Source organism: Perissodus microlepis, chromosome 8, assembly GCF_051167445.1.
Source record: "Perissodus microlepis isolate ML-2025 ecotype Zambia chromosome 8, ASM5116744v1, whole genome shotgun sequence".
NCBI classification, from domain to species: Eukaryota; Metazoa; Chordata; class Actinopteri; order Cichliformes; family Cichlidae; genus Perissodus; species Perissodus microlepis.
Window position 1 is genome coordinate 4754081 of NC_140468.1, and position 19491 is coordinate 4773571.

The 19491-nt window shown below is 43.8% G+C and overlaps 1 protein-coding gene across 2 annotated transcripts in view; it reads left to right on the forward strand.

Annotated features, from left to right (window-relative positions):
* Positions 1-19491, forward strand: part of LOC146381189 (uncharacterized) — a 96986-nt gene that overhangs the window by 15887 nt on the left and 61608 nt on the right. For both annotated transcript variants that reach the window (XM_084937106.1, XM_084937107.1), the window contains exons 2-5: positions 11086-13482; positions 13621-13738; positions 14798-15344; positions 15579-16046. In XM_084937106.1, the coding sequence (XP_084793232.1) occupies positions 11350-13482; positions 13621-13738; positions 14798-15344; positions 15579-16046 (3266 nt within the window). In that variant the 5' untranslated portion in view covers positions 11086-11349. The remainder of the gene's footprint in view (positions 1-11085; positions 13483-13620; positions 13739-14797; positions 15345-15578; positions 16047-19491) is intronic.

Here is a 19491-nt window from a genome sequence, read left to right on the forward strand (position 1 = left end):
CTACTGCACTTTTAAACCACGCTGGCTTTGCAGATGCTAATACGGCTCTGATAGTCTCTAGGCAAAATATCTTGTCATAAATAGTCATGAATGTGGTAGATGGATCCATTTACTCTCTAATGTCTCTGGGAGGTTGTCTTGTAAAATTGCTCTAAAACATTTGCATGGATTAGTGTGAACTTTGCAGGTGTTTTTTCTGTTTCAAGGTGATGTTTAATCACTTCTGCAAGCCCATAAAGTTTCATTTACCGTCATTACTTTTGATACCAATGAGTAAATCAAGGTGAGATAATCAAAAAGTTCAGAAACTGGTGACAGCACACAGTGGTTGTGTTAACCAAACATATGACGTTGCATGCGGTAACTGTTAAGGGAATAGTGATCTTGTCTAATCTATGCATGCAATCTATGGATTGCATGAATCCATGATCTGTCTGCTGGTTCTTTCTGAGTACTCCTGCTTCCTCCCACAGTCCAAAAGCTGAGGGTCGTTAGGTTAATTGGTGATTCTCTCTGTGTTAGCCATCCTCTTGCCCTATGACAAATGGGTTAGGCTCCAGCACCACTGCGATGTAAGAAGATGGATGGGTGTTGTCAGCTTACTCTAGCAAGCTTAGTTAGAAAGCTGAGTCCACACACTGTGCTGGTGCTCATTAATTCTAAAGAACAGATTCATCAAAGTATCAGACTTTTACTCATTAAACCGGCAATATTTTTTTTGTCAGAGAATTCTTTGAAAATGCTTCAAAGCGCCACTAACACGTTAGCAAAGTCCAGTTCAATTACTGAAATTGGCAGAGATGAGGCCTAGCTGACATGTTGGTAATTTAAGCTAAACAGGTTCATAGAAATAAACATCCATAGAAAACAAAACCAGGCTATAAAAATGTTTATTTTGCAGTGAGCTTGGGCATTTTGACAGTCACTGGGGGAGTCTGTGGGCACTGACTCAGGTGGCCACTAGAACAACTGCAGTTTTTCTACACTTGTGCATTTTTCCTTCATTTCTCTTACCTGAGAGGTTGCAGCAAATATGCCACTATGAGACATGAGCAGGTGAACTCCATTTCTGTCACTGTTGCATAACGCAACATCGTACTTTCCTGCGATTCGAGGAAAGAACAGTTTGTTGTCTCATTACTTGTTTAGTGTTTTGGTCTAAGTATGGTTCTTCATTCACTGAGTCAAGGTAGTGAGTGGAGGAGTTGTAGCAGCAGCAAGGTCACGGCCAACGTGGTGCTGATTGAATGTCTCCCCCTTCTTTTCTTTGCCAATAAGCCTCTCTGCATCTCCTCATACGCACTGCTGCTGCCTCTGCATGAGTCACAGGACCAATCAGCTTTTGTCTGAAAATGCCTTTGAAGGCACCGTGAGAAGGAAAGGAAGCGATCCGGCCTTGTATCGAGTGCAAACAACAAAGTCGTGCTTCGAAGAAAGCTCTGGCACAGCTTTCTTTCATTTTGGTTCATCCTCTTCAGTTGCTGCTTGGTTAATTATGATTCAGCAGAGTTCACAGGGTTTAAGCGACACGTTTGTGGTGTGACGGTGGGCTTTCAGCCATTTCTTGGGAATTTATAAGAGTAGGCAGTTCTGCCAGATACAGTACATGATGTAACATAATAGTACATGCGGATAAATCAATAGTCCATGAGTGAGAGAATGATAAGGGTGCTTCGCGTTGCAGTGTGAATGCCTCTGAATATCCCTCACCATCCATTAACTTAACACAAACCTCCTAATCTCCCCTCGGGTTTTTAATGTGCACAACCTGTCATGTTGCTGAAATCATAGCTGCTAGTGCACAGCGCCGGCAACAAGCAAGCTGAGAGCTAATATTAGCACCAGCTCCCCCATCATGTGCAGGGAGCTAATATTAGAGCTGCACTCTTTGGCTTGGGTTTAATTACCTGTGTGATTTGACTCATGAAAGCCTGGTCCAAGGACCCAGAGGAGTTTATCCGTGTGTGCGTGTGTGTGTGTCCCTTGTGTCAGCATTATAACCCAGGGGAACAACAAGAAGATGAGTCATCTTTATTGAGCGGCTGTGGCTTTCTGTTTATTGAGGTTTGATCAAAGGTGTGCCATCCTTCAGGCTCCCCATCGAGTCTGTCGCTATTTTTAAAACCAAAGAACATAAACAGCCTTCGCCAAACAAGTATTGAAAAAAAAAAGAGTATGACAGTGAATAAAAGCTGTTGACATCAAAAATACACTTTGGTAGAGGTGGACAGGTATGTCTGTGATTTGCTGAATTCTTTGCATTCTTTTTGCTGCTGTTGTTGTTTTCAGTATTTACTGGTAGTTATTTTGTGACCTACCTGTTACTCTACCTGTGAAATGCAATTCAAAGTATGCTAATATTTTTATTTATTTGTATTTTTAAGCACAGTCCAATCAAGCAGCAACCACTAATGAAGGTTTAAGGTCAAGGTCAAGTTTATTTTTTATAGCACATTTCCAACAGCTCATCCTGCACATATAGTCACAGGTTTAATCAGGGGCCTTATCACACGCACAGCTTTTAAACTTTAAATATTGTTTATGAACTTAACCAGCTGTTTCTGAAAAGGTGCAGCTGAAGCATCGACATCATAAACTTTAAATGTAATATGCTGTCTTCGGCCACTTTGTTCCGTACAACTGCTTTTTAACAAAAAGCGGCAACTCAGTGTGTTTGAGCAAGTAGACGTGACTGATATGATCTGACGTTCAAACTGAGCATCAGAATGGGGAATAAAGATGATTTAAGTGACTTTGAACGTAGCGTGGCTATTAGTGCCAGCTGGGCTGGTCTGAGTATTTCTCAGTATCAGTCAGAGGAGAATTTGAGCTGATAGGAAGGGAAGACTAACTCACTAAACGCTTGCTACAGTCAGGGTATGCAAAAGAGCATCTATGAATGTACAACACATCTAGCCTTGAAGCAGATGGACGGCAGCAGAAGACCACACTGGCACATTAACAGTGGCATAAAACAGCATCAAAACACGGCGCCATCCTGCCTTGTCTCAAAGGTTCAGGCTGCTGGTGGTGGTTGAGCCCATCGGTACAAATTCAGCATCACAACACCGCTGAGTATAGTTACTGACCATGCAAGATAATATGCTAGGTCACAAACAGTTTTGAGGTTGTTAGTAAAAAAAAGTAATCTATTACACATTATTGTTACCTTTCTTAAAAGTAATCAAGTTGCTTGTCGGATAAAGTTATTTGTTTACTTTATTTTCACATTGCTGTGTAAATCAAAACACATTGTCTCAAAATTACCAGTTAACAATATAAATGTGAGGCTACACGTCCACTTATCAACAAAAGTCCTTATTATGAACACAAAGCAAAAATTAAAATCAGTCTATTAAGACTTTAAAGTGGTGATTGTACTTTGGAAACATGTACAGGAAGAAACGGAGGCGGTGCTGCGAGCCTGACTGTTCATCACTGCCTTTATCAGCTGCTGAAGTTCAGGCTCTGGCTGCCGGGCTGGGGTCAGCACACGCTCAGCTTTATCATCACTCTGGGGTCTTGGCTAGCTTAGTGTTAGCATGCTCCTTGGGCAGGTGCTTACAAAGAGCCAAAGTTGTCTCACTCCACCATTTTCCTCCTCCTGACATACAAACTGAAATCAGCTGATTGTGGCGCAGGTGTGCTGGAAGAAAAAGGCGTGTTTGTCTGACATTGTTCTAAAGAACAAGTAACTACATAATAGTAGTCATGCATTGCATTACTTTACACCCAACGTTACACTGTTACACCCAACACTGATTACAAAGATTTAATCAACTAATTAATGTTCTCCACAGTCACCAGATCTCAATGCAGTAGAGCGCCTTTGGGAGGTGGAACAGGAGATTTGCTTGTTGTACAGCTGACAAATCTGCAGCAGCTGTTTAGCCGTATATATTTACAAAGAATTAGGGCGAAAGGCGGCCACACCTGTAACCTGCAAGGTTTGCAAACTGTCCACTGTGTCCAGTCACTGTTTCATAGAACAGCGTACACCCTCAGTTTTTTAAAACCTAGCTATCTGCTTCACATGAATGGTGATACTACCATATTAAAACTGATATAGTTAGCTAAAAGTGAATCAGCCAAGTGACATATCTACTAAAGATAAACCGTAAAATGGGATGAATAATGCTAGGCTAAATTTTGAAAATCAGAGTGTAGCTAAAATGACTTTTTCATTTGGATAAGTGGAAATAGCTTGATAGTCATAATAATAATAGCTTGAGATATTTAGCCAAAAAGTAGAAAATGGCAAACATCAGGGACATGTTTGGACAGACTCACTCCGATCGCACACTCAGGCGTCCGGCAAGAACTCTCATCGCTTGGTCTAATATTTTTTGCTTTACCATAGTGCAATGTGTGTCACTGACATGACTACAGCTAATGCTAAAAATGTAACAATAAGAAACTTTTGTCAAAATGTTTTATTTCAGTCCACATATTGAATCTCAAATATGTTTTAAGGTGTAAAAGTGATTCCCTATACATGCAAATAGAAAAAATTGGTCTAAATTATTTAAAACAGGCTTGCTGCACATTTGCATTCTTCTGCATTTCAAAATAATTGTAGTGGTAAATAGATTAAAAATCATTTTAAAAAGTGTGTTCCTAGTACACAATCTAAAAGTAAAACATGTCTCTATTGACCAAAACCAAATCAGATTTCTCTGTTTTGCTTTTTAGCCAAACTGTCAGTAACGATGACTCAGTCAGTGCATGCTTGCTGTGCATGCTGCATGTCCAGACACGCCTGCAAAATGCACACCTGAGCTTGTATTTGGGCTTAAAATGTTTTAACATTGTGGGTAGAAAAAAAATTAGATTAATATCAATCTAAATTTAGCCAGTACTAAATGCAGAAACTTGAGATTTTGCTGGGACACAGCTGATTGATTCCCACCCTAAATGCATTCCAGTAACAGACAAAGCAATGGTTAAGTTTGAATTGTGGAAATAGCTACTGGATAAAAAAGTTTGGCTATAAAAGTAATTAGTAAAACTAAATTGTGGAACAAATCTCGCGTGACTATTGAAGAGGTCAGAAACCTTTAGATGTAAAAGCTTAAAAGTAAAAATGATGTAGTTTATCGAATAGTTTCTGATGCAAATAATCTGCAAATAAACAACACAGTACTTTGCCCCAAGCACTCGTCCTACAAACCTCTTAGCTATGAAGCAAAAACCCCACTTAGTGCATCCACACGTACTCTCTGGGTGCAATCAGTTGGCCAGTGAAACTTACCCCCTCAGTGATGCTGCCAGCTTTTCCATTTTTAGCTTGTGGTTGATGGACGGTTTCTTGTCAAGCTAGATGAGTTTTTATCAGAAGTTTAACCAATCGATGCATGAAATCTGTTTGTTTTTTTTACATGCTAATCTAGAAGTTGAAATGATAGGAAACATGCAAAGCAAATAAGACTGAGTGTGGCAGGAGCTGGTAAATGGATTGTTCCTCTTGTAACTTCTGGCACAGCAGTGGCGCTCCCACCAGACTTCATGCCAAATTGTCCAGAATTACTGGCAAGCTGGACAGCTGAAAGGAACCGGAGCACTCGAGAACAGCACTGCTGCATCCAGGATTTAACATTACAGTCTGGATACAGGACGATTTGTAATAACTCCACCACTGTTTACTGTGTAGTATTTATTTCTTCTTATCTCAGCCTTAAAATTGGGAAGTCACATTTTTTTCACACATCTTTTTTATTGTTGTTTTTTATGGTTGCATCATAAAAACAATGGCTCATGCACTACTTTTGACACATTTCACCGAAATTAAGACTCCAACTTGAAATTACCAATTACAAAACAACAGAACCACAGGGAAACATTTGATTTCCCACATGTGTAGCTTACAAGTTGTTAAAGATTTTGATGCTGGCATCCAGACACGGTTGGTTAAGCTTAGGTTAAAGCTGCTTTTTGGGACTCATGAATGATGCGGTGTTTGTAATTAGGTTCAGTTGTAATTTTCCTATATGATTGTGTCACTGTGATTGTGGAAGGTTTTATTAAAGTAAATCTCCACTAGCTATCTGTATGACTAGATGCCAGCAGGAGTTGGTGGGGGGAAAGTAGCCAAGCAGTGTTTGTCTTTGTGTTTTCTGGCAGAAGAAAAGTGGGGTTGTGTTACATCAGCAGTTGTGTTACTGCTTTTAACTCTGGCCTTCCTGTAACTCTACACTCCCATCACTCTGGTTTGCTGCCAGCAGAGCTCTCTCCTTCACTTACACGACTCCCTCCTCCTTCTGTCTTTTATCTATTTATCTATCTCTTGTGGTCTTTCTCTCATCGCCCGACTTCATCTCGCTCGCTCCCATCAGCTCCCGCCTCATTCAGATGACGAATAACTGGATGAAAGAGGTCCAAATTAAGTTCATGCTCATCCGCGCTCTCTCTGAATCAATACTGACTGGCAAACTTCAACCTCTTCATGATGACAAATCATAAGTACAGATGATCTCTGAGGGTCTGTGCCTCAAACTAATGTTTAATGAGGTTTATCATGTGTGAGAGTTGTCCACCACACTGATGTGATACAACTACTGGTTTCTTGGAAGCAATGTGTAATTTCCAACTGGTTGTCAGTGGTTCCTGCAGGTTGCTGACTCTCATTATGTGAACTGTCATAGGGATTGCTTTGTTTGCAATTGGTTGTAATTTTTCGTGTTTAAGTGCTAGAGACCAAAGCAGGCAGGCTGAGGTTTTTGCCATTTTGCCAGGGGCTCACTGAGCAATCTGTAGGTGTGAGTGACTGAGACTTTAGGAATTATTTTCCCAACAACTGCCATCAGCCTGTGGCAACCACTTGCAACCAATTGGCCAAAACAAATTTCCCCCATGACTGGTGGTTGCCAGCTGGTTGCAGACCAGTCTCTAGGCTTTAGCCCTCAAGGATAAGGGTCTCTCCACCTTAGTCTCAGCCAGTTCTGTCATATTTAGAGCTAAGGAGCCACTTTGTCTTCCTCACAACTTTTTACAGAGGCCCCCGGGGAGCTACCAACAACTGGACAAAGGCCAGTTGTTGGCGGTGAGTAGTGTAGCTGTGGGAAGACTAGCTGCAAAGTGTGAAAATGACAGATAATGTGACTAATGCAGAGGCAGTGAAATGCACGAAGACAGAGACGTTTTATTGTGGATGAAGCTTCATGCTGCCATCCGCAACAAATAGTAAAGGATTTATCAAATATTGCACATAAGGGCTCAAACCTGCTGCAAACATCCAAACAAATGTTGCATGCAGAAATAATTAAACGTCACAGGGAGAATTTGTCAGCTCGGTGAGACTGATGTCTTTGAAGTGAGGGCAGAAACATGAGTTGGGGTTAAGGGAGGGAAAGTTTGGTCGCTCGGCGTGCCAACTTACTCACAAGTTCTCTTTGTTCTGTCGGCTTCAGTTATGAGCGTGCACGTTCTCTCCCACTGCTACCATAAGGCAGCTCCAATCTGTCACTGCTGGCAGCAGGCTGGAGTTCACCGTCCTCATTTGAGTGACTTCTTTTTTTTAAAAAAAACAAGAGTTCTGTTGTCTGTGTCGTCACTGGCGTGGAAAGTCGTTCTGCATCAACATTAAACAGAATGGAGACGACTGGAAAGAAGTCAGCTTGGCCAAGATGAGTAACCGCCAGGAGACTTAGCTCGAAAGACAAAACGAGGACTATAACAAAGAGAATAATAAAGAGATTTCTGTGCTTAGAGTTTAGCTTCATGTGCATGTTGTGGCTGAGCAGCCAGCTGGATCTGATGGTGGACTTGTCAGTGAACAGACAGGAACTAAACATTACTTAATTCAATATCTTTGCACAGAGAAAGTCCTCTTCATCATCGCTGCATCAGTGTCACGGCGATTCCTGAATAAAATCTGATCACGCTAATCCGATCAGAGTTTCAATGAATCATTTGAACCTGCCTCATTTTCTCATTTTCCCCGTGAGTCCAGAGCCTTTAATTGTTTTATTCAGAATGTAAATCGATCCCCGCCACCGGCTCTTTTCAGAGAGTGGGAGAGGACATGGGGGGATAATTTCCTGCTTCCTCTACAAGATGAGCTCATTTTCTCCCTGACAAAATAAAAAAGCTGCATTATTTACTTTTTTTGAAAGTCATTGGAAATATTGGAAATAACAGAGGCCTTTGATTTTTTTTTTCTATCATTTGTCTCCAATTGAAAATTTGATTTATTTATTTGCCTTTTTCTTTGGCTGAGATTTTAGCAGTGCAGCTGCACCGTACAGTCATACAAGCTCTGCCTCCAAAACAACCCAGGAACCATGGCATTGTTTTATGCATATTTACAATAAAAATCAATTGCATAAAAAAAGAAAATATTTGAAAAAGAAAAGAAAAACACAATTGACTGAGGTGGAAAGCTTGATGTAACAATAAAAGCAGAGCGACAAAGTGTAACGGGAACAAAGTTAGCAAATAAATCCTGCAGCGTTAATATCATCAAAGTGTCCACTGAAGATAAAGTTCAACTAATTTATGTAACACCAAAACATCAGTCACCTCAAGGTGCTTTATCTTGTAAGGTAAAGACCCCACAATAATATATAGAAACCTCAACAATCTTGGCAACAGCGGAAAGAAAAAAACTCCCTCTTAACAGGAAGAAAGCTCCTGCAGAACCAGGCTGAGGGAGACGCAGCCATCTGCCGTGAATGGTTGGGGGTGAGTGGAGAAGGGAGATGATGAGGACCTGATCATGAGGAGACTCCATCGTTTCTTTCCACTTAACCATCAGGGAACTTTGGGTTATTGCAAGAGTGTCAGCTCATGGAGTCACATACAGTCTTCAGGTTGACTATCACACCTTGCTATAGTTTTCCTTTCTTCCTTTTCACTGAGCTTTACATTTTATATTTCTGCATCCCCACATTGTGCTAAATTTTAAGTATTTCTGTGTTTTTAACACACACACCATGCATTTCTTCTTCGACTGATCCTGTTCACAGCACAGCAGATTATCTGTGTCCGTCTCACCCTATACTCTATATATAATCCTCCTCTGTCACACCAACCCTCCGCATGTCCTCCGTCACTACACCATGAATCTTCTCTGAGGTCTTCTTCTTTTCCTCCTGCCTTGCAGCTCCATATCCAGCATCCTTTGTCCAGTGAATCCACTGTCTCTCCTTTGCACATGCCCAAAGCGTCTCAGCCTTGCTGCTGTACATTTGTTTCCAAATAACAACCTGAGCTGTCCCTCTGATGTACTCATCATTACTAATCCCAATCTGCTCACTCCCAATGAAAATCTTAACATCTTCAGCTCGGCCTCCTGTGTTTTTGTCAGTGTCAGCATCTCCAAACCTTACATCATAGCAGGTCTCACTGCCATCTTGGAAACCTTCTGTCACAAATCACCTCTGACACTGGTTTCCACCACCCACGCCACCCCACCTTCACTCTCTTCTTCAACTCTCTTGTTCATGAAGCATGTGTTTAGGAAACAAGTGTGCACGCTTTAAACATATTATTTGTATTGACTTTATATGAACCGATGCACTCACTAAAACTATCTGTGAGACTTAGTTGTGTGCACTTCTGCGTCATACAGTGGAAACTATTTTAAGGTGCCATTACCACAGCAACACTAGTTTGTTGTACACAGAGTACATTTCTCCCCTTTTTGTTCACTGTATAACTTCAACAGCTAAAATACTGCCAAGCTTTTAGTATTTCTGAAGTTACAAAGTGGGGGAAACGTTACAAGGTCAAAGTGTTTTTACAGCTGTGTCTATACTGTTCGGCATCAGGACATCAGTTTGTTATTTTTGTGTGTGTATTTAGATTTTATCCAGGTAGTTAATGGTTCTCAGTTTGCCCATTTTTAATTGATTACATCACAGGCCTTCACCAAAGAGAGCCACAGACAGACTCATTAAACTGAAACAAAATGCATACATGCATACATGCATTTTCCATGTAGTTTTGTTTTGTAACATTTTAACTACAGTGTAAAATGTTACAATTAATTGAATCTGATCAAATTGTCTGTTTACAGGCACATTTTCCTTAATGGTTAATTATTAATTAATAAACATTTAATTTGTTATAGTTTTTCATATTTCTTTCATTTTACTCAGAGTTGTTGCTTCATATTGATTGATTGTGACAGTTATATGCCATGGGCATGTATGGCTGCCAGTGGAAGCAGGTCACTACTGTTTATTGATGACGTGACTGCTGATAGAAACAGCAGCAGGATGAATCCTGAAGGACAGCGCTTCACAGTGCAAATGGATAATGACCCAAACCAAACTGCATAAACAACCTAAGATGGCCAAGAAAGTATAGAGACCCACAAACAATCAGCAGCTGAAGGTGGCTTTAGTCTCAAAGGAAGATATGCAGCAGCTGGTGTTCTCCATTGGTTCTAGACTTATTTTCCCCAGTTACTTTAGAGCCTCTGTAAATTGGGTACTTTGTATAGCTACAATGTTTTTATTAAAACCCTTGAATCAAAGTTCAAAGTCTGTACTTCAGTCACATCTTAACTCTTTCAAACTCCACGAAAAAAAAAAACGATTGAATTTGTTTCATTTTGTTGTCTTAAACTTCTGGACCTAACTCTGTAATTGCACCACATAACATCACTGACTTTCAAGAGTCTCTTTTAGGTCATTCAATGTTTTACCATATAGTTTTTAAAATAATTGGGAATAAAAAAAATGTTCAGAAAGAAGCAGTAAGTAAAACATGGATGAAATCACACTGAAAGCAGGAGAGGAAAAAGCTGGCCACCATTAACACAGGAGAGGCACAATATCGTGGGAATATGTAGAGAAAACAGGGCACTCATGGAAGATACTCATTATATTTGCTCCAGTGTTTACATGAATAATGACAGAAATAGCTGACACAGTTTAGGAGTGAACTGTGTCTAGATGGCGGTTACAGAAAGCATCGAACACAGCTGACAAATTAAGACTTCCGAAATGTGTGAGTGGGTTTCCAGAGAGTAAGCTGATGCTTGGTCCCTTTGGGCATCGTAAATACTGAATCATCCAGTGTGTATCGGGAGTCGTCTGAGGATGCATAAAGATAACAACAGCTCCTCTCTTTCATTCACAGGTATGAAGAATAGGGAGCTGCTGGAGTCGTCCCGTGGGCATGTTTGTCCTCTGGCCGTTCAGCCTGTGTGTCTCTGCTGTGCACACAGGAGGGAGAAGAAAGACCGTCTAAAAATAAACTGACACCCACCACCAGCAGGAAAACAACATCCAAACTGACAAAAACAGAGAAAAAGAGCAAAGAAGAGCCCTCTTTCCACCCTGTCTGCCTCTTTCTCTGCTCCATTTCTGTTTCTGTGTCCTCATTACGTGCTGAGAGGAGGTCATGTCCCAGTCTGGAAAAGTCCTTCATTTGTATGTGGAAGTGAGGTCTGCCCCAGAGCAGAATGGAGGAAAGAGGGAGAGTGAAGAAGGGATTGCTCAGGGGCATTCGGTTCAGGACAGTCCCGCGGAGCTCCTCTCTCAGCTAACGAGCCAGACAACACGCCAGATCGTCAGCAAAGCCTCCACGGCTCGCCACCTGGCTCAGGACTGCACGCACGGCCAGTCTCCCTCTCGAAACACCGTTAGCTTTCAGCTCCAGCAAACCAGCAGCTCACCTACGATCAGCAAGCGTTGGAGCTCACCCCTGCACTCTTCACCAGCGACCTCTTCGGGAAAAGTCAGTGTCCCTCACACCCCTCCTATTCGCAAGAGGCTTAATGAAGAGGAAGTCAGCGACGGGAAGCGGAGTGTGGTCACCTTCAGTTACGTCGAGAAGTCAAATGTGAAGAAAGTGGAGAGTCCACGCAACTCTGTGTGCGAGAGACGAGCCAAAGAGGAATGGTCCACGTCTTCCAGCTTTCGAAAACGCCTCAGCGACCCAGTTTGGTTTGGGAGTCCCGATTCATCGTGCAGCTCCAGTCCCAAGCTGACTTTCCAGAGTCCAGGAAGTCACCAGCAGACGTTCTCCCCCGGCCTTTGCAAGCCACACTTTGACCCCATCGGCAGGGCAGCTACCAAGAGGGCTGTAGAGGAGTTTGGATCCCCGTTATTGAGGATTAAACTGGCCCACGCACTTGAGCACACCTCAGCTTCATGCTACTACCAACAACCGCGCTGTCAGTCCTGGGCTGGATCTCCTGTTCAGCGTCAGAACATCAACGTAAACCCCAAAGATCTGGCTCCATGTGGGCTGCCTTGGAGCCCAGCCTCAGACCAGCTATCCTCGCAGTCCAAGCAGTCCTCGCTTGAGAGATCCGGGCCCCCTGAGCCCCAAAGCCCTCTTCTGACTGGAAGTCCAGCTGTCAACAGACACATTAAGAGGACCTGCAATATGAGCACTTCACCGCAGGGCGCAATCCTCCAACTTGGCAATAATGGAGTCGACGGTTTGAACCAGTTAAGCAACAGCAAATCTTCCTCTCCAGCTCACAGTCCTGAAGTTGCTCGCCGGCTGGCTGAGGAGGCCACCAAAGCATCTTCAGTTCTCACAGAGGCGAGGAGGTCCTCGTTGCACAATCCTTTAGGAGAGCTCACAAGCAGCTCAAACTCTGGAGAACCCGCTCCAAATGCACAACAGTTTAAGCAAACGCTCAGAATGAACATCCCTTTAAACGACCAACAACACACGCCAGCAACCGACAACACAGACTCACACCAGCCTGAAAACTCACGATCACAAGAGACAAACTGTCACACTAATCATGACACAATGCAGCAGAGCTCCATCTTATCAGCCACTCAGAATTCCCCCGCCCTTCCTTCACGTGTCCTTCGTCCCTCTCATCCTCCCACAGAGCTCAGCTCGCCCATTAGGGACCCGAGGCTATTCCAAGCTGAGCTCCGACCGCCAGATACCCCCACCCTGCATCGCCGTCAGCCGCCACAGTACACCGGAGACTCCTGGTCCCCAGGCCTGGACAGGAGAGGAGATCCAAGCTGTTTCGAGAAAGGGGACTGCACAGAGCTCGCTCGCAGACTCTTTATCAATCAAAGTGTTGAGGAGGCGCCGGTCAGCTGGACTTCCAGGCAGGAGTGGGGGAATGGCGTGGAAAACAGCCCCAAGCCAAGCCCCGAGCCCGGATTACGGTCTAAAAGGGTCCAAACACCTGATCAACAATCCAGGCAGCGCCGCAGGCCTCTCAGCCCGACAGCACAGCAGAAGCGGGCTGAGCAGAGGAGGAGGGAGATCCTTCTTCTGGGTCCTGTGGTGCTGGACTCTGGAGAGGAGGATGAGGGCTGTGATGAGGAAGAGCAAGGTAACGAGAGGGAGGGATACGGTGCAGCACTGCAGCCTCGTTCTCGGAGGGCCGAAGAGCCTCCTGAGGGGGAGCAGAATGGCGTTATGGGAGGGTCGTCTTCACGGAGCTCCAGCGGGGTGACGGGGAGCTTGGGAGACAGGGACTGTGTGTCTCCAGAGTCCAGCCAGTCCAGTCACCAGAGCAATGAGACCGGGGCTGCCACCTCAGGAATACAGGTGGGTTCTGCTGATAACAAAAAAGATGGAAGGAAGGTATACTTGGATTTTTGACTGTATGCTAACCACCTTTTCCCCTCCTGCCCATTAATGCTGCACTGCAGAGTTAGCCTCTAAGCTAGTGTGTGTCTCTTGCAGACGGACAGTGGATGTGCAGCGCCCGTGCCCTCGCTGCACTGTCAGAAGATTGCTCGTGCTAAGTGGGAGTTTTTATTCGGGACCCCTGCTGAGGAGGCTGCTGGCAGGGGGGAGAAACGTGAGAGCATTTCTGTCTTACTTATATTGAGTTTCTGCACGTTCTGCCTTCATGTTCTTCCTTCTTCTTCCTTCCTCTCATGGGAACATTTCACAAAGAGATAGAGAAGCTAGTGAAGTAGCAGTACTGCTTTCAATGTCGCAGTGTGTCGTTCAGGGAAACATACTCATGTGTGATGTGTCAGCTGATAGAGGAACAGGGCAGCAGGGATTTCTTCACAAAAGCTTTTCTGTTTAACTAAGGAAAATAAAATCAGGGAGCTTCCTAATATAATTCTCCGGTAGTTTCAACAAGGATATCTGTGAATTTTATTTATTGTTATCATCATAGAAATGTTTTCAAAAAAAATAAATAAATAAATAAATTTTACCGAACTTGCAAAGTAAACCATAACATTCACAATTTGAGAAAATTTGGCAGCACAATGCAAGAAGGCAGTGTTCTACTCCCTGCCATTAACAAAGGGGAACCAATCAGAAGAAAGCTTGCTTAAACGAAGGATGGTCTTAAAGGGAGAGGAGCAAAAATAGCTTGCTTCAGACATATGATCAGCTGCAAAGCTATGCTAAGCTAAGAGCTAATAGCCCTATAGCCCTGCGACAGACTGGCGACCTGTCCAGGGTGTACCCCGCCTCTCGCCCTATAACAGCTGGGATAGGCTCCAGTGCCCCCCGTGACCCTGAAAAGGATAAGTGGATGGATGGATCATCAATTTAACATGTGACTTGATCAATCAAAGGTATATAAATCGACAGTAATAGAATACAAATTTGATGCTGTAAATATTCTGATGTTATATATATCAAAAAGGGGAAGGACAGACTTTTGGTCATTGCAGTCATAAAAATGAATTCAGTCATAACGATTAAGGCTTTAAACTTATGAGGAAAGTGTTACTGAGGTCGCAAATAAAGGCGCTTCTGGGCTGTTTTTCCATAGACTTCTATATGACCCAGTCTTTGTAAGCAGGGGAGTGGCACACTGCTAATCACCTCTACATTGTCCTCAGAAACCACATATGCCTTTTAAGTGGTCATAATTGATTTTCTTCCTCTGCAGATTCTCCAGAGGGAACCTCCACAGCTCCTCCTAGTGGTAACTCCAGCGAGTCTCCCACCCCTACTCCGCCATCCTCCCTGCCTCTGCTTTCAGCCAACCACGAGGTGCAGCACGTGGAGGTAGAGCTGGTGACCCCTCCCCCAGCCGTCATAGGAACATCGCCCAAAACGGGCATCATTCGCAGGACACTCAAGTATTCAGAAACTGACCTGGACGCTGTCCCGCTTCGATGCTACCGTGAGACGGACATAGACGAGGTGCTGCTGGCCGAGCAGGAAGACGCCGACTCTGCATTTGGGAGCAACCGCAGCGTGCAGGGAACCTCAGGGACGGGCAGCAGCCCTCTGGGAGGGCTGGCTTATGGGAGAACAGATGGGGAGGAGGAGGCGATGAGGGAAGGAAGAGCTGTGGAAGAAGAAGGAGAAGACGATGAGGAGGAAGAGGAAGAAATGGTGAGCTGGGCAAGTGTGAGGATGCAGGGAGACAGCAGGAAGCAGCAGTATGCAGCTGAGGAGGAGCCTGAGGTGTTTGGACACCTTCTGAAGAGGTGAGCAGACGTCTCGTGTGAAGCTGTAAACACAAACAGGAGAATTCTGGTGATGCAGGATGTTCCCCTGACCTAAATGTAGGGATCTCATCCCTAACCTACTTTTCAAGTTGGTCATAATCAGGAAGTAAAAGTCACAACTTTTAAACAGTTCAGTAAATTACGTTCTGGCAAAAGAAAAAAAAAATCTTATCAAAAGTCTCTTTTTCTTTATTTTCTATCCTGTCTGTTCAGACCAGTGGAAACCTTTTTCGACAACCACCATCCAGCCTTGAAATCCCCCATCTTGGTATCCGGACCCCGCCTCGCCACAGAGGACACCTTCAGCCGCCACTTTGAGAGCATCATGGAGTCGCACCGAGCCAAAGGGACATCGTACAACAGCCTGGACAGCGAGGAGCTGCTCACCTCCAGCACCCACACTGTCCTGACCTTTGACCTGCCCACACTAACACCCGCTATCCACGGCCCCGTGTGCCAGAGCGCCAGGCAGATCGTCCAGCTCAGCTTCGCCCCGCTGGCGCACGATGAGAGGCCCAGTCTGTCTGACTCTATCTTTACTGTGACGGGGGACTCGGACGCCACCCGAGCTCCCTCCAGCGAGAGGCTGAGCAGCGGATCAGATGATACCCCGCCCAGAGGGCAGGAGCGTTCACAGCTGGGGAGCAGCTGGTACAGCAACCCCTCCTTCTCCTTACCCAGGTGAGATCGCCTGTTAGGTGGAAAGTTCACTGATTAGTATTTTTGGTGAGTCTGAGAGGTTATTTACGTATAAAAATCTGGGGGAGGATTCTGAAAAATTCTGCGTGACTTTCAATGGGATCTTAAGAGGAGGAGCAGCTGCAAAAAAAGCTATTGATTAAGCCAAACTAGGGAGAAAATTACTCTAAACTACAGAAAACACAGCTTCACAACAAGCTGCCACCTCCTCACTGGGTCTAACGCTTAATCTGAGTATAAAAAGTACACCTGGGGGCTGTGGCTCAGGAGGTAGAGGTTTGGTGGTTCGATCGCTCCAGTCTTCATACCGAATGATCCTTGGGGAAGATACCAAACACAGAGTTGCTCCTGATGTATGAATGTTAGATATAAAACACTTAGATGCAGAAAAAGTGTTTGTATCAATGTGTGTGAGTAGGTAAATGAGGCATGAAGTATAAAGTGCTTTGGTGCTCAAGTAGAGGAGAAAAGTGCTGTTTAAGAACCGGTCATTCAAACAGTGCCAGTGGTTACAGAAAACCCCTTTCATTTTCTCCTGCACTGCTACTGTGCTCCAGGCTGTTACTACTCAGGAAATAATCATCCAAACTTGTCTTCACTGCCATTATTATCAGCTGATTTCCAGGAAACACATGTAAAACACATCAGAAGAGCGGGAAATACAATCCCCAAAACATCAACCTTATTCTGACTAACAGAGCACGTCACAAACCCACAAACAGAGAACAGAAACTTGATAACGATTAGGCTTATCGCCGTTTCTCTTTGAGATCAGGGTCTGATGAAAAGGGGGAAGGATCTATTTCACATGTTAAGGTTAATGTGTCCTGAAGGAGCCGTAACGGGAAAATACACCATCGTCACAGGGTGTGGGGGCCGATTTTCATCTGTTCGTGCTCCTTTTTGCTTCTCTCAAATGACCTCACCCTCCAATGTCAACATGAGCAAAAGCTTTAAATTTAGCTCTCGCTCTTGACTGGTGATAAATTCGCCGGTCGAAGGCCATTTTTTTATGAGAAGAAGTGACACATACCGTAATGAAATCTGAACACAAGGAGACTCCTTGGACACACAGCCGTAAACGTTGACGTGTCTCCAGTGTCCACTTGCGATCCGACCGCACAACATGTAACAAGTGTAAACAGAGTTAATATGTCAGCATAGTGATACTAAAAGTGCTCCATTGCATCTCTGTATCTTAATTCTTTCACTCTACTGCATCAACTTTGTAGTTCAAAGCCTAATTTATCATATAGTGGGCTTATTACAGCCCATCAGTTCATCTTCTACCTGAAATAAGCTGTTGTAGCGTTCCTTCCATGTTCTTATAAGCCAACTTACTGTATCAGGGAGGGATCCCTCTTTCTATGACATTATGCAGAGCATATATATATATATATATATATATATATATATAAATAATAATCATATAAACCTCTTTGGACAGGCAAAGCTACAGTATGTAAACAGGACCTTATCTTTTGTGTTTCTGAATCCTTTTCCCTTTAAATACTAATTCTACAACACACAACAAACAAATCCAGGTCCGTCTAATATGCTTAGTCGAACCCCGACCTGCCACCCAGCCTGGCATTATGAGCCAACATCAGTGCCGGACCTCACTAACACTCCTGTGGCTGAACAGCGGAAAGTCCCTGAAGCCAGGATCTGGCAGAGAGCCTGAAACCAGAAGGCAGGGGAGGCTGCTCCAGCAGGAGATTAATCTGGGTTTTTGGAAGGAGATGCTCCAACGGTCATAAGCTGTTTTCCCACACGGACAGATTCAGATTATTTCAGGAGAATCAGATCCAGATATTTTACAGTTTTTGTAAAACTTGTATCACACAGCAGGAAATAGTTCACATAAAAGTAAAAGGTCAACACACCACACTATTAGCTGAGCAGCTCATTCGCACATCGGCACAATAGGACATCACACTGAGTTTAAGAGGGAGCTGTCAGGTTATAGCAGACATTTACATTTCTAACATGCACTTCACATGTCTGGAAGTTCAAAATCAAGAACCTTTATTGTCACACAATAAAATGACAGTTATAGCAACCTTAGATGGTGTGTGATGTTTAAAACAAGACAGTGCCACAGATAGAGATATATATATATATATATATATATATATATATATATATATATATATATATATATATATATATATATATATATATAGAGCATACAGCTATACACATACAGCTTTAGCTGTATGTTTTGGGTCATTGTCCATCTGTATTATGAAAGGCCTCTCAATCCATTTGACTGCTTTTAGCTGGATTTGAGCAGACAGTAAGTCTCTGAACACCTCAGAATTCATTCAGCTGTTTCTGTCCTGTGTCGAATCACCAGTAAACACTAGTGTCCCAGTGCCACTGGCAGCCATGCACACCCAAGCCATCACACTGTGTGTCTGCCATGTTTTACGGATGATGTGGTATCCTTTGGATCATGAGCTGTTCCACACTTTCTTCATACTTTTTTCTTACCATCACTCTGGTAGAGGTTGATCTTGGTTTCATTTGTACAGAGAATGTTTCTCCAGAACTTTTTTTTAGATGTTTTTTTTTTTTTTTTTTAGTGAAGTCCAATCTAGCCTTTCTATTCTTGAGGTTTATGGGTGGCTTGCACCTTACAGTGAACCTTCTGTATTTACTTTCATGTAGTCTCTCTTTATGGTAGACTTGGATATTGATATGCCTACCACCTGGAGAGTATTATTCACTTGGTTGGCTGCTGTGAAGGGGTTTCTCTTTACCATGGAAATGATTCTGCGATCATCCGCCACTGTTGTCTTATGTGGATGAAAAGTCAGAGTTGTTCTCTCTGAATGCAGTTTTAAATCACAGAGTTTCTGAAGTAGATTCAGTTCTAATGCAGCGCTGATTGTCTCCTATCTGAGGTCAGAGCCCTGTTAATGGACTGTTGTCAGGCTCCAGACTAACGAGCGTCTCTGCCTCTATCCGTCTCCCTGCACAGAGCACTGCAGCAGTGCTATTCTGGAGAGTCGAGTAGGCTAAAGTGAAGGTCGTTAGAAGGCCGCCTGTGGTCCCTCTGCTGTCTGCCAGCCGTGTATGGGTGTATCCATCTGTCTGTGCGTGTGTTTGTGCATGCACATGCACCCTTTTCTTTGGGTTTGTGTGTGCGTGAAGTGCATGCACGGATGTGTGATGCACAGCAGATGGCGGCTGCAGCAGCGAGAGACTCACCTTGACTGTCCCAAAGACTTCATTTTGTCTCTCTGCAGAGTGTTTATCTGAATGCAGATAGCCCTGACACGCACATGCCGGTATATGTGACAGATTTCACCTGTTTCTGCTTCTCGGTGTCTCCAACTCTGCTTATGTGTGACTGCTTTGTGAATGTCACCCTAACTTAGTGTGACAGCACTGCAGAGGCGGAGTGAGTGCACTGCTGCTG